The sequence below is a fragment of the Salvia splendens genome, chromosome 15 (genome assembly GCF_004379255.2).
Source record: "Salvia splendens isolate huo1 chromosome 15, SspV2, whole genome shotgun sequence".
NCBI lineage: Eukaryota > Viridiplantae > Streptophyta > Magnoliopsida > Lamiales > Lamiaceae > Salvia > Salvia splendens.
In genome coordinates, this window is record NC_056046.1 from 22679955 (window position 1) to 22695335 (window position 15381).

At 34.9% G+C, this 15381-nt stretch overlaps 1 protein-coding gene across 2 annotated transcripts; it reads left to right on the forward strand.

Annotated features, from left to right (window-relative positions):
• The first annotated feature begins 1398 nt into the window (after window positions 1–1398).
• Window positions 1399–15124, forward strand: LOC121767543. Of its 2 annotated transcripts, XR_006043131.1 has the most exons (12): window positions 8203–8235; window positions 8786–8883; window positions 8979–9043; window positions 9959–10448; window positions 11030–12021; window positions 12114–12308; window positions 12529–12558; window positions 12630–12714; window positions 13162–13241; window positions 13538–13940; window positions 14156–14534; window positions 14920–15124. XR_006043131.1 is itself a non-coding variant. In XM_042163831.1 (7 exons), exons 2-6 carry the CDS (start codon window positions 3067–3069, stop codon window positions 6893–6895), a joined length of 501 nt encoding a protein of 166 aa, XP_042019765.1. In that variant the 5' UTR covers window positions 1399–1731; window positions 2912–3066; the 3' UTR covers window positions 6896–7120; window positions 7205–7641. The 2 variants fall into 2 exon arrangements, 1 of the variants encoding a protein (XP_042019765.1); XM_042163831.1 differs by lacking the exons at window positions 8203–8235; window positions 8786–8883; window positions 8979–9043; ... (7 more) ...; window positions 14156–14534; window positions 14920–15124 and adding exons at window positions 1399–1731; window positions 2912–3071; window positions 3208–3404; ... (2 more) ...; window positions 6807–7120; window positions 7205–7641.
• The last annotated feature ends 257 nt before the right edge of the window (window positions 15125–15381 follow it).

Genomic DNA, 15381 nt, shown 5'->3' on the forward strand with positions numbered 1-15381 from the left:
AAGTCTAGTTGATTCTGAAACTTGTCATACATCTTTTTTAATAAATTCAATAGATAGATACAAATAGCCACCAAACATATACACATTTATACACATGATAAGTAGAGAACTAACATATTCAAGTATAGATTTTAATAAGCATAATGCACATTTAAAATGCTGTATAGAATGATTTGAAGTTGAATTTGAATTCCATCAAACTCAACTTTAATTATTAATATTATTTTTATTTTAAATGTTGTTTTAGTAATACTATTCCATAACTCCTTAAACTTTGCTTTGATATTAACTCATACTGCATTTAATGTAAGTTGGATTGCAAAAATTTTGCTGCATTTAAGTGATCACAAAAATCGAAATTAACAAACTTCGATTTGCTTAGGGTAGTAGTGATACTATATATGAAAATTTGCTTAGATTTGCTTAGATTTTAACTAATTATCCTGGTAATTCGCTTAGGGTAGTAGTGATACTATATATGAAAATTTGCTTAGATTTTAACTAATGATGTATTTCATTTTTCATGTATGGATTGCAACAGTGAGATTAATTTTCAGTAGGGATTCTATTAAACCCTTTTATTCTTTATTAGGATTTATTTTGTTATATTTTATATTTATATGTAATAGTAAATATTGTAAGAGGTGAGTGACTACAAAGTAGGCCTTCAAGATGGCAGCTATAGGTCTGTCTTTACACAACTTTTCACAAAAACCTACAATTACTCTATTAAACAGATAAAAAATGATAAAAAAAATTAAAAGTACAGCAGTTATTATGGCCAAATTCCCGCCAAAAAGGGCAAAATTGACATTTTAAAAAGTTCCAAAAAAACTGTCCCTTTAGATATTGATAGATTAGAATGAAAGAAAGGAAAACAATTAAGTAGAGTATAAAATATAACGTGACAAATTTGAAAAATTGCAATACATTGAATCAATCAACTTTTGTGATTATTAACAATTATGGTAAATCCCATATATCAGTCGGTTCCAAACTATTTACGCATAATGCCAAGAGACGAGACAATTTTAGAACACGAGGCTTTAATTTTAATATCGTATTATCCAATTAATTCATATTTCATTTTGAATAAATTTACATATTGTGCAAATATATTTGATATGCTGACTTTAGAAATGACCTATTTAATGTGAGTTATCAATAGTTATAATGTCATGTGACCAATAAATAAACAGAGTCTGTAAATTCCTCTATAATAAAATATATTCATATTATAACTCCATTTTTGAGTTTATTGTTATGTGATTGATATAGAACATTAATAATACTAAAGAATTGGACTCGCTAGCTAGGCCCCACCTCCTCACCCTAACCAAATAAATAAATAAATAAATAAATTAAATATCTAGCACTTGCCCTCGATTTGAAAAAAAAGAAGAACAACGGTTGTCTTCCTCGACTCTAAAAAAGAACCAGATCTGAACTTTTCTGCCTCCGCGCTTCCCCATATTCCTCCTCTATTCTTCACAACGATTTTTCTTATTCCTCACTTGTTTACCTTCAAATACTGAAGGATTCGGAGGGGGTGGACCTTCCGTGGGGTCGGAGGTCAAAGGTCGATTATTTAAGTTTTCCGGCAATGCTCGGTGGCTGGCGGTGGGGTCCGTCAGCGATTATAGTCCGAGTAGAATGGAGAGTCAACCTGCACCGAGAAGCCTCTCGCTAAACCTCCGCCGCCGTTCCTCTCAACAGCCACCGCGTCTTCAGGTAATCAGTTTGTATTTTCTTTTTCTTTCTTTGTATAGTTTAGGTCAATTTGTTCATCATTTTGGGGTTTTTGTTTTAAAAGGATTGATTATGTTTTTTGCTTAGATTACATGGTTGAGGCCAGTGTGGCTGAGGCCTGCTGAATCCATCACCTAATTTAGTATTGTTACATTGTGCATTTAGAGTTGATTTTCAGAAGAAGAAAGGTTGAGTTTGACCAATGAACACAACAAGATCCCCTCTTCTACTTGAAATTACTAAAATAAGGGGAGCATCTTTATCTAGATGAGTAGGGCTGTACCTACTAGTGCTGCCTTGAGCATTTTCTTTTTTTGTTGGATAAAGAAAATGATTTTGTGCGCTAATTTGTTAATCCTTGTTCGAATGAGTCTGGCTAGTGGCTAAATTTGCCTAGTTTCTTTCTCAGCTCTTAGAGTGTGATCTGTTCGATTAGAAAACGGTCTGTGCTTCTCCTTGGTGAAATCTGATTTTTTTTTCACCATCTTTCTGCATCGATAGAGGTTTAGGCCAATCTGATCAAATTCTGGAATGTTTAATTGCATAGCCAGTGAAATAACCACACCAGCCGGTGAATATGGATTACAAGACCTATTAATTCACCAGCCAGTGAAAAGGTTGTGAAAATGAATTTATACTGCTTCTAAACAAGACCAAGTGCATTTCTTATATTTCCGTCTTTTACTCTCTCTCTCTCTGATCTGTTTCTGGAAGAAAAGTTAATTAAGGCTTTCTTGTGACTTTTGTTTCACTGGTAGGTTTCATGATTTAGTTTAAATAAATTTGGAAGCCTTTATCACGACTAAAGAAATACATAGGCCATGCATGTTTCCGTGTCATGTCATTGATGCTTACGCACTTTTAACCAACTGGATGATGAAGTTCCTTCCTACGTATACTAAGTGGGTCCTAAATGGTAAGGCCAGATGATTTACAGTGTGAAGCGTTACAATGGTCTCTTGACATTTTCTCTGTGCTGAACGTGGATTCTGTTGATGTTTTTTCGGTTGAGTGGGATTTACTTATTAGAGCAATAATACTAGCAAATAACCGATAAAAATTTGTTCAAAGTGTTGTGTTAATTTAGTCCACTGTGTATGGGTTTGGAATTCATATTGTTTGTATTTTGTCCTTGTTACATTGTAACTTTGTTTACATGCAGTCCAAACGATTGATGGGAAACAGATAAACAAATTTCTGTTTAGAGAAAGCACAGAGACAGTATTGTGCCACTTTTTCTTATGCTAGCCTTTATGCACAAGGTCAAATGAGCTCTTTGTGCTAAGCCAGGCCACTTATCACATTCACAATGAGTTTATGAGGTGATTCTTTGACAAATTCTAGTACATCTAGTTGATTCACGTGGCCAGATATATAGTCTCTAGTTCATCTTTGTGATCTTTATTTGTATCTCATTTAATTTTGTCATTTTATTTGCAATATTTTTCTGTTTTCTAGGCCAGAATTGGTCCGCTTCTCCCCCCGCTTAGTGAGGAGGTGGATTTTCCAGGATATTTGCATCTCTATTTCTGACCAAATAAGTGGTAGCATTTACTCATCTGGCCTTGTTAGCATTGGAATTGGTGCTATGCCCCAGACACTGGAAATTGGCGCTGACAATATAGAACCAGTTAGATCCCAGATTCCCATACAAGGTTTGTTTAGTTTATGGTTTCTTTTGATTTTCATATCATTTATTAATTATTAGCTGTTGTTTTCCTATGAGTAAACCCTGCGAGCAACAAAAACAAAAAGTAATCAAATTAGTAAAATTATGGTAATCGTTTTCAGTTCCTTCATCTTACATTTCAATTGGCGATGGTCCACAAACTCTGAAAACGACAGCATTCCTTCAGTCTCTCGTGCTTTGGCCAGCTACTGATGGAACCTTCCAGTTATGCAAAAGTGAGTACATTCTGTTACATATCAGCCATTTTTTACCTGTGCACTTTATTAATGTAGGAACCTGGAAATGCTGCACATCCTACTAATGCAGCTCTGTCTTCCGAGCATCCTGGGACAAAAGCCACTTATAACCTTGATGCATTAGATATGTACCATACCATCTCAGAGAAGGTATATATACTATGTGCCATAACTCTTTAAATGTCAGTTTCTTAAATCTAGTGCCCAAAACATTGCCTCGCTTATGGTTGGACGGAGGGAGTACAAAATTACAAACTATAGCTATAAGTTTATTTTACTATTGGTATCCTCCAATATGTTGATGTCAACTTATTATGTGGAATTTTTTTTTTCTTCTAAAATGACATGGTGGATTGAGCCTAAAACTTTTAGAATGCTGACTTTTCCAACTCTTGATATGATCATACGTTTTACCTAGACTTCAATTGAAGAATCCACATCAACATGGTATGAATGTTAGATAATGAGTTAATTACTTGTCTAAAGCTGCATTAGTTTGCATCATGGGCATTAGACTCCTATGTAGGTGAATTACTACTTATATAACTGTTTGCAAAGAACAGAGCTTAAGCAGATTGTTCTTGCTTTGCTCAAAGTACGCACCAATTCTCCAATGATGCATTGTATAATTTCATATGATGGCCTTGGTTTAGATGTGGGAATGATGTCAATCCTACATTGTATGTAAAATTAATGTTCAAAATGTATTTATTATTTTGTTAAGATTTATATGTTTTTCCTTGTTATTAGAATGAGTTGTTTGGATGATAAACCTCATTTTCATATATTTCTACATGTGTGCCTGCATTAGATAATGAAGCACTAGTATGAATGAAGAACTAGTATGAATAGCAGCTGCCAAAAAGGTTACAAATGTTACAAATTCTGTTGGATTCTTTATCTAGAACTTGCTGTCCAACATATTAGGTTGTATTTAAGCTGATACTTTTGAATATGCACTTATTTGTTTCATTTCTTTATTTTTATTTATCAGCTGATTTATATAATTGAATTTGTTTGTTTTGTATTTGTTGTGTAGGAATTGAGGAGGAGCTAACTCCTAAATGGGTTATTAGTGTAGACTTCATTTTTCTCATGGGTTGATCTGCAAACTTAGTTGTTGCTTACTAACTTCTGGAGTCCTTGGTTTCCCATGCTTCAAAATAAGTGATAACAGTGTTCTTTGTTGTCCGATTTCTTGAGCTAAGGAGAGAGAGCTATTCCGGTTTTGAAAAATTAATTGAAAAAGTCATAGGGCCGATCGACTGAATGAGAGCTTTATGAGTTGCAATCTTGTTGATATTGGTGCATAAAAATGATTTAGGCAATAGGAATAAAAGCCTCATATCCAAATTATCACATGCCTGACCCTGCATAAACCCCTAGTGAGCCAGGTTGAGCCCAAAAGCCTAATTTCTTTGTTGAAAATTTTGAAGTCACTATATCAGCTTACCTATTATATCCATTTGTTGGCCTATATTTTCTTCCCTAGTCACCAAAATTAAAGTGCTAGCACATCCTTGGGAGGGTATTATGGTGGCAAGGTAAAGATGGAAGTTTTGGACCATTCATTAGGTGGTATTCATTTGTACTAAGATACAAAGTGAGTGAAAAGCTGTCACTTCAAACAAAAATAGAATAAAAAGGCAGCCTTTCGTGTTTAAAAAAAAGCCAAGGCTAGAAAAAAAAAGAAAAAAAGGCAGCCTTTCATGAGTAAAAAAAGCCAAGGCTAGAAAAAAATATATAAAAAGGCAGCCTTTCATGTGTAAAAAATAGCCAAGGCTAGAAAAAAGTATATAAAAAGGTAGCCTTTCTTGAGTAAAAAAAAAGCCAAGGCTAGAAAAAAAATAAATAAAAAGGCAGCCTTCTTGAGTAAAAAAAGCCAAGGCTCGAAAAAAATATCGAGCGAAAAATAGAAATGATAAAAGAATGCTCAAAAGAATAAGTTGACTTGGTTAGATGGTCGAAAAATCTCATGTTTGGGGTGTTGAGCTGTGAGAAATTTGTACGCATTGACTGAGATGTGAAAGATGTTGTGATGGATGTGCTAGTATTTTAAGAATGGTGGTAAACTACTTAACCATATATTATCCCACCTTTACCAAAAGCCCCATTACATCCTAATGAATAAGACCTTTTGATTTATGCATCATATTGACTTGTGAGCGATGAATTTTGCTTGAATTTGGGAGAAAGATCTTATGTGCTTAAAATAAAGAATAGCCGGAAGAACTTCTCTTTAGGAATTAGTGACGATGGTTTGAGACTCCCAAGACACAACTCGAACTTATGTTGAAGCATGGGATGCCTAGGTCTTAGGGAATTAGTTCGTGTACAATTCTTGTTTGAAAGTTTTACCCGCGAGTGAATTCACGGTCGACCTAATTTCCCTACTGATTCGTTGGCGTGACTTGAAGGAGAGGATTATCTAATATCTTCTGACTGTGCTTTATTGTCTAACTTGCTCGAGGGCTAGCAAGACTTAAGTTATGGGGGTGTTTGATGTGAGTGGGTAATTGTCTAACTTGTTCCTCGGAGTATGCAATGGAATGGAGGGTAGCGTATTACTGCTCCAAGTCAGTTTTGACCACTTCGATATTAAGTGTCTCTCAGTTCATACTAAACCCATCAATGAAGAACTACTGCAAAATCTTTCTGATGCTCTACATTTTTCGCTACTTGATAAAATTGGAGTTGGTCTTGCTGTGTCCAAAATCTGAAGATCACGAGACCAGGATGTGTGGTTAGTCATTCTCTTCACAGTACATACATTTAGATATAATTTTTTGTTTAGTTGTAGGAAGTGGAATGCATACAACAATTTATTATTTTTATTTCCTTGGATTCTTTCTACATGTTCCACTAAACATGTAACCCTTTTCTTGTCTGTATGTAGGAAAGAATTTCTGTTTGAGTCAGATTGAAGAGTTGTGTGCCAATCCTATTGTATTTGAGGCCACTGAGATCATTTCTAGAGCAGTCATTTCAGCTGGTAACTAATGATAATATCCTTTGCATCAATGTCTTGATTTCCATAATAACTACTAAAACAAAAGAAGTGAAGAGATAAAGACTTGTTTGCATCAACGAAATTAATTGGTTTTAATTAGAAATAACATGTGACCTTGCAGGAATCACAAACAGAGTTGACACCGATGAATGGAATCCATCCACTGATACACATCTTCCTCGATTGATAACCTCTCTGGAAATGTTGTGATACACCCAAAATTTTAACTATTATTCCAGCAGTTGTGTTTGTCTATGACAGTTTGATCAACTAGCACGGGACCAAGTTTTCTATAGATTGCAAACTTGAGTTTGCTCGTACTGCTTGCTCATCTAAATTCTGCTGCTGGGCTGCGCTGCAAGCAAAACTCGTTCCTTTGTTGAGAGCTCACTTTACTGTTGATCAAGTTCCAGAGATGTCCATTGTTCTTCAATAGTTAGGTGTTATAAGTCGTAGGATTTTTCTGCTAGTACACTTTGAGCACACACATATTTAGGGACTAACACCAGAGTTTTCCAGGTTCTCGCTTCCGGTATAGGGGTGTGATCCTGGCGCCACCCCTCACTTGCTTTCTGTGCAAACAAGTGAGTATTCTATCTCCCTTTACATTTCTTGTCCTTCACATTAAGGGTAATGAGCTAATTACTTGTCTAATGCTGCATTGGTTTGCATCATGGACATTAGATTCCTATGTAGGTAAATTATTGCTGTTTGCAAAGAACCGAGCTTAAGCAGATTGTTCTTGAGTTGCTCAAAATATACACTAATTCTCATTACAATATTTCCGATGATGCACTATATAATTTCATAGGCTAGGCTTGGTCTAGAAGTGGGAATGATGTCAATCCTACATGGTATGTAAAATTAATGTGCGAAATATATTATTATGTTGTGTAGATTGATAATGTTTTTCCTTGATATTAGAATGAGTTGTTTTGATGATACAATCTCACTTTTATATGTTTAAAGATATGTGTACCTGCTTTAGATAATGAAGCACAAGTCTGAATAACAGCTGCCGAAAAGGTTACAAATTCTGTCGGATTCTTTGTCTTGCTGTCCAGCATATTAGGTAAGTATTTGTTGCATATGTTGTGCTTAATTTCTTTATTTATATTCTCAAGCTGACTTGTATAATCAATTTTGTTTGTTTCTGTGTTTGTATTATAGGAGCTATGGAAGAGCTAACTTCTAAATGAGGCAAGATGAGAGAAGAAATACCTAACCCCCATCACCTAACTTCCAAAGCAAACAAGGGAGTATTTTGTTTCCGCTCACATTTTCTCGTCCTTCACATAAAGGGAAATGTTAATATTAAGATTTTGGGTTAGGGTCTTTGTGTGCATTTTGATTATGTGGTTGTAAATATTTTGATTAATTTCTCTTCGATTCGTTGATTCTGAAGTTTCCCTTTTCAGCAATGTATATAACAATGCGAATACTGAAGAAGTTATGTGTTTTTAAATGGCAGGACTATGCCACGGAGCCTGATGAGAAGCTTATACGAAATGCAGCACATTTGATGGTAGCAAGGTTGGTAGGAAATCTTGGTAATGTTGTAAGATATAGATAACCTTTGCTTTCTTACTTTATCGTGGAATAAATGTTTATGATCTTGTGAATTGTCAGAACACCACTTTATATACCTTGTGTGCTGATTGAAAGGGCCTTTACATCACATTTAGGAACGTTTATGTGGTTCAATATCAAGCCAACTTAGAAGGTGACTAATGATAATCTCGTTTCCATCAACGCGCCTTGATTTCAATAATAACTATTAAAATAAAACAAGACATGCGATTAAAGACTTGTTAGAATTAACCAAACTAATTTGGTTTTAATTAGAAATACCATAGACTTAGCAGGAATCACAATCAGAGTTGACACCGATGAATGGAATCCATCCACTGATACACATCTTCCTCGATTGATAATCGTTCTGGAAATGTTGTGATACACTCCAAATTTTAAATATTATTCCAGCATTTGTGTTTGTCTACTACAGTTAGATCAACTATAGGGAGACCAAATTTGCTTTAGATTGCAAACTTGAGAGTTTGCTCGTACTGCTCATCTAAAATTTTCTATTGTTCATTCCAGGTTGAGTCTAAGGCTGCGTAGCAAGCATAACTCGGTCACGTGTTGAGAGAGCTACTTCAGTGTTGATAAGTTGTAGAGATCTCCCCTGTTCTTTAACAGTAAAGTGTTATAGCTGTACCACTACTCGTAGGAATTTTATGCTAGTACACTTTGATCAATCACTTTTGTAGGGACTAATCACGGAGTTGTCCAGGTTCTCGCTTCCGGTACAGGGGTGTGATCATGGCACGACTGCTTACTTGCTTTTTACCCAAACATGTAAGTATTTGATTTGCCTTAACATTTTCTTGTCCTTCACATTGAGGTGTGGGTGTATGCGTGCATTCTTCTTTTTGTGGTTATAATTTATCCTATTTGTGTGTGCATGCAAGGTTTTCTCTCTATTGATTGTTACCCGATACAGTTTTTATGGGTTATTTGTGTGCACTTAGTTTCTCTCAAGAGTTGGAGAACTAAGATTCCCTAATTTCAAACACCTAACTTAGTAGTATTTTAATAATATGTGAAAATGAACAATACATGCTGCTGAACAAGACCAAGTACATATCTTATATTTTCTATGGTGTCTTGATATATTCTTTGTGGTGAGCATGGAGTATGTTGATGTTTTCACCGATGAATGAGATTTACTTATTAAAGCAATAATACTAGCAAATAACCAATACTCCCTCCGTCCCGCACTACTCGCACGTTTCATTTTCGGCACGGAGATTAAGGAATGAGTGTATAGCAAAGTCAAATATTACGGCTGTAGGTGAAATTTTTTACTAAAAATGGAAATAGTGAAAATAACTTGGGACGCCCAGAAAGGAAATAAGTGCAAGTAGTCCGGGACGGAGGGAGTATTAAAAATATGGTAAAGGCTTGTGTTAATTTAGTACATTGTGTATGGGTTTAGAATTCATATTGCTTGTAGTTTCTCCTTGTTTCTTTTTTAACCTTGTTTATATGCAGTCCAAACCAGTAATGTGGAAATAGATCATCAATTTTCTACTAGGGGTGACACTTTTTTTTTATGCTAGCCTTTATGTGCCAGGTCAAATGAGACCTTTGTCCTAAGCTAGGACACCTGTCACATTCACAACCTTGCATATGTTGTGCTTAATTTCTTTATTTATATTCACCAGCTTATTTGTATAACTGATTTTGTTTGTTTCTGTGTTTGTATTGTAGGAGCTAACTTCTAAATGAGGCAAGACGAGAGAAGAAATAACTAACCCCCATCACCTAACTTCTAAAGCAAACAAGGGAGTATTTTGTGTCCGCTCACATTTTCTCGTCCTTCACATAAAGGGCAATGTTAATATTAAGATTTGGGGTTAGGGTCTTTGTGTGCATTTTGATTATGTGGCTGTAAATAATTTGATTAATTTCTCTTTGATTTGTTGATTCTGAATTTTCCTTTTTCAGCAGTGTATATAACAATGTGAATACTAAAGAAGTTATGTGTTTTTAAGTGGCAGGACTATGCCACGAAGCCTGATGTGAATTGATTCTGAAGTTTCCTTTTTCAGCAGTGTATATAACAATGTGAATACTAAAGAAGTTATGTGTTTTTAAGTGGCAGGACTATGCCACAGAGCCTGATGAGAAACTTATACGAAATGCAACACATTTGATGGTAGCAAGGTTGGCAGGAAGTCTTGGTAATGTAACCTGTAAGGTATAGATGACCTTTGTGTTATTACTTTAAATGTTAATGATCTTGTGAATTGTCAGAACATCACTTTTTATAACTTGTGTACTGATTGAAAAGGCCTTTACATCACATTTAGGAACCTTTCCGTGGTTGAATATCAAGCCAACTCAGAAGGTCACTTCAGGGCTTGGCCATAGCAAGTGATTTTCTAGAGCAGCCATTTCAACTGGTGGTTAATGATAATCTCCTTTCCATCAATTCGTCTTGATTTCCATAATAACTATTAAAAATAAAACAAGAGATACGGATAAAGACTTGTTAGAATCAACCAAACTAATTGGTTTTAATTAGAAATACCATACGACTTAGCGGGAATCACGATCAGAGTTGACACCGATGAATGGAATCCATCCACTGATACAAATCTTCCTCGATTGATAACCGCTCTAGAAATGTTGTGATACACTTAAATTTTTAAATATTATTCCAACATTTGTGTTTTTCTACAACAGTTAGATAAGCTATCGAGGGACCAAATTTGCTTTGGATTGTGAAGTTTAGTTTGCTCGTACTGCTCATCTAATTTCTGCTTATGTTCATTCCAGGTTGAGTGTAAGGCTGCGTAGCAAGCAGAACTCGGTCCCGTGTTGATAGCTCTACTTCAGTGTTGATCAAGTTCCAGAGATGTCCCCTGATCTTCAGCAGTGAGGTGTTATAGCTGTAACCACTACTCGTAGGATTTTTATGCTAGTGCACTTTGAGCACACAGTTTTGTAGGGACTAACCCGGAGTTGTCCTGGTTCTCACTTCTGGTATAGGGGGGCACCACCCCTTACTTGCTTTCTACGTAAACAAGGAAGTATTCTATCTCCCTTTACATTTTCTTGTCCTTCACATTTAAGCTAATGTTTAGAATAGTTTTGAGGTGTGGTTGTTTGCGTGCATTCTTCTTTTTGTGGTTGTAATTTATCATATTTGTGTATGTATGCAAGGTTTTCTCTATTGATTTTCACCATAAATACTTTTTATGGGTTATTAGTGTCGACTAGTTTATCTCAAGGGTTGGAGAACTAAGATTCCATAATTTAAAACACCTAACTTAGTAGTATTTTAATAATATGTGAAAATGAACAATACAGCTGAACAAGACATGCTGCCGAACAAGACCAAGTACATATCTTATAGTATTTTCTATGGTCTCTAGATATTTTCTCTCTGGTGAACGTGGAGTCTGTTGATGTTTTTTCTGATTAATGGGATTTACTTTTAAAAGCAATAATACTAGCAAATAACTGATATAAAAAATTTGGTAAAAGATTGTGTTAATTTAATCCATTGTGTAATATTGTTTCTATTTTGCCCTTGTTGCATTTAAACCTTGTATACATGCAGTCCAAACCATAGATGGGAAACAGATCAACAACTTTTTTTTAGGAGATAGAGAGTGTTGTGCAACTATTTTTTATGCTAGCCTTTATGTACTAGGTCAAATGAGCCCTTTGTCCTAAGCTAGACCACCCGTCACATTCACAACAACGAGTTTATGAGGTTATTCTCTGACAAATTCTAGGACATCTAAGTTGATTCAGGTGGTCAGGTACATATTACCTATTTTCATCTTTGTGATCTTTATTTGTGTCTCATTTCATTTTTTTTCATTTTAGTTGTATCATTTTGCTCGTTTTCCAGGCAAGAATCGATCCATCCAGAGCTCAAATGCATTTCCAGTTTGACCCTCCGCTTCATCAGTAGGTGGATTTTCCTATCAATTTGTATCGCTACTTCTGACGAAATGAGTGTTAGCACTGGAATTGGTGCTATGCCTCACACACCCGAAATTGGCTCTGACGAGATAGAACTTGTTGGATCCCCGATACCTCCAAGGTTTGTTTAGTTTATGGTTTCTTTTGATTTTATTATCATTTCTTAATCATTAGTAGTTGTTTTCGTATGAGTAAACCCTGCGAGCAACAAAAACAAAATTAAATCAAATTAGTAAAATTATGGTGATCGTTTTCTGTTCCTTCATCTCACATTCAATTGGCGATGGTCCACAAACTCCTGAAAATGATATCATTCCTTCATTCCCTCCTGCTTTGGCCAGTTATTGATGGAACCTTTCAGTTATGCAAACGTGAGTACATTCTGTTTATATATCAACAATTATTTGCTTGTGCACTTTTTGACCTGTGCATATTAATGCAGGAACCTGGAAATGCTGCACATCATACTAATGCAACTCTGTCTGCCGAGCATCCTGGGACAAATGTACCATACTATCTCAGAGAAGGTATGTATACTATGCGCCTTAACTCTTTAAATGTCAGTTTCTTAAATCTAGTGCCAAAAAAATTGCCTCGCTTATGGTTGGACGGAGGGAGTGCAAAATTACAAACTATAGCTATAAGTTTATTTTAATAATATCTTAGTTGGTATCCTCCAATATATTGATGTCAACATATCATGTTGTTTTCCTTTTTCTTAAAGACATGGTGGATTGAGCATAAAACTTTTAGAAAGCTGACTTTTCCAACTCTTGATTTGATCATGCGTTTTATCTAGACTTCAATTGTAGAATCCACATCCAACAAAGTATGAATGATATGTAATGAGCTAATTACTTGTCTAATGTTGCATTGGTTTGCATCATGGACATTAGATTCCTATGTAGGTAATACAAAGAACTGAGCTTAAGCAGATTGTTCTTGAGTTGCTCAAAATATGCACTTATTCTCAGGACAATATTTCCGATGATGCACCATATAATTTCACAGGCTGGATTTGGTCTAGAAGTGGGGATGATGTCAATCCTACATGGTATGTAAAATTTATGTGCAAAATATATTTATTATGTTGTTTAGATTGATAATGTTTTTCCTTAGATATTAGAATGAGTTGTTTTGATGATACAATCTCATTTTTATATGTTTAAACATATGTTTGCCTGCTTTAGATAATGAAGCACAAGTCCAGCATATTTGGTTGTTTTTAAGTTGATACTTTTGAATATGCACTTTAAGTATTTGTTGCATTTATTGTACTTAATTTATTTATTAATATTCACAAGCTGATTTGTATAACTGATTTTGTTTGTTTCTGTGTTTATATTGTAGGAGCTAAGGAGGAGTTAACTTCTAAATGAGGCAAGATAAGAGAAGAAATACCTAACCCCCATCACCTAACTTCAAACGCAAACAAGGGAGTATTTTGTTTTCGCTCACATTCATTTTCTTGTCTTTCACAAAAAGGACAATGTTAAGATTAAGATTTTGGGGTGAGGGTGTTTGTGTGCATGCTTGATTATGTAGTTGTAAATAATTTGATTAATTTCTCTCCGATTCGTTAATTCTGAAGTTTCCATTTTCAGTAGTGTATATGAGAATGTGAATACTGAAGAAATTATGTGTTTTTAAACGGCAGGACTATGCCACAGATCCTGATGAGAAACTTATACGAAATGCAACACATTTGATGGTAGCAAGGTTGACAGGAAATCTTGGTAATGTAACCTGTAAGGTATTATTGATAACCTTTGCATTATTAGTTTCTTATATAATAAATATTAGCAAGTGATCTTCTAGACAACGGGTGACTAATGATAATCTCCTTTCCATCAATGCGTCTTGATTTCCATAATAACTACTAAAAATAAAACAAGAGATTCGAATAATGACTTGTTTGAATCAACCAAATTAATTGGTTTTAATTAGAAATACCATACTGCTTTGTAGGAATCACAATCGGAGTTGATACTGATGAATGGAATCCATCCACTGATACACATCTTCCTCGATTGATAACCTCTCTGGAAATGTTGTGTTACACTAAAATTTTAAATATTATTCCACCATTTGTGTTTTTCTACGACAGTTAGATCAGCTATCGAAGGACCAAATTTGCTTTGGATTGTGATCTTGAGTTTGGTCCTACTGCTTATCTAATTTCTGCTTATGTTCATTCTACGTTGAGTGTAAGGCTGTGTAGCAAGCAGAACTCGGTCCAGTGTTGAGAGCTCTACTTCAGTGTTGATCAAGTTCTAGAGATGTCCCCTGTTCTTCAGCAGGGAGGTGTTATAGCTGTAACCACTGCTCGTAGGGTTTTTACGCAAAGGTTTTGGCTCATTGATTTTCACAAGAAACACTTTTTTATAGGTTATTAGTGTTGACTTAGTTTCACCATAAACACTAAGATTTCCAAATTTAAAACACCTAACTTATTAGTATTTTAGTAATATGTGAAAATGAATTTTGTTGATAAAATTTTATTTTAAATGTTTCTACATGTATGCCTGCTTTAGATAATGAAGCACAATTGTGAATAGTAGCTGCCGAAAAGGTAACAAATTTGGTTGGATTCTTGATCAAGAACTTGCTATCCTGCATATTAGGTTATTAGGCTGTATTTATGTTGATACTGCTGAATATGCACCTTTAAGTATTTTTTTACTTATGTTGTATTTCATGTGTTGATTTACATAGTTTATTCTATTTTGTAGGAGTCAATGTGGAGTTAACTTCTTTGGAGCCAAGATGAGAAAAGAAATACCTAACCCCTACAACCTAACTTCCCACACAAACAGGAGAGATTTCGCTTATCACATAAAGGGAAATGTTAAGTTTCATTTTGGGGGTGTGGGTGTTTGTGTTTGTGTTTGTACCATGTGTCCTTTGTATTTTGTGTATAGTAATAGTGTAGTGTGTTAGTGTAGAGTGTTCATTGTTTGTATTTTTTATAGTCTATGAACCGTGTGTATTTTGTGATTTTGTGTGTATGTGTATGTGTTTGTAGTTCATGTAATTTTAAATTTTATGTGTGTGGGTGGGTAGGTGTGTGGTGTATGTTGCGTGGATTGTGTTTATATTGTAGTTCAATTTGCCATGATATACCGCCATTGCTTCGTTGTGGCAACTATTTGACAACATTGGTGTTTGGTGTGATTATTTTGTGTCCAAGTACG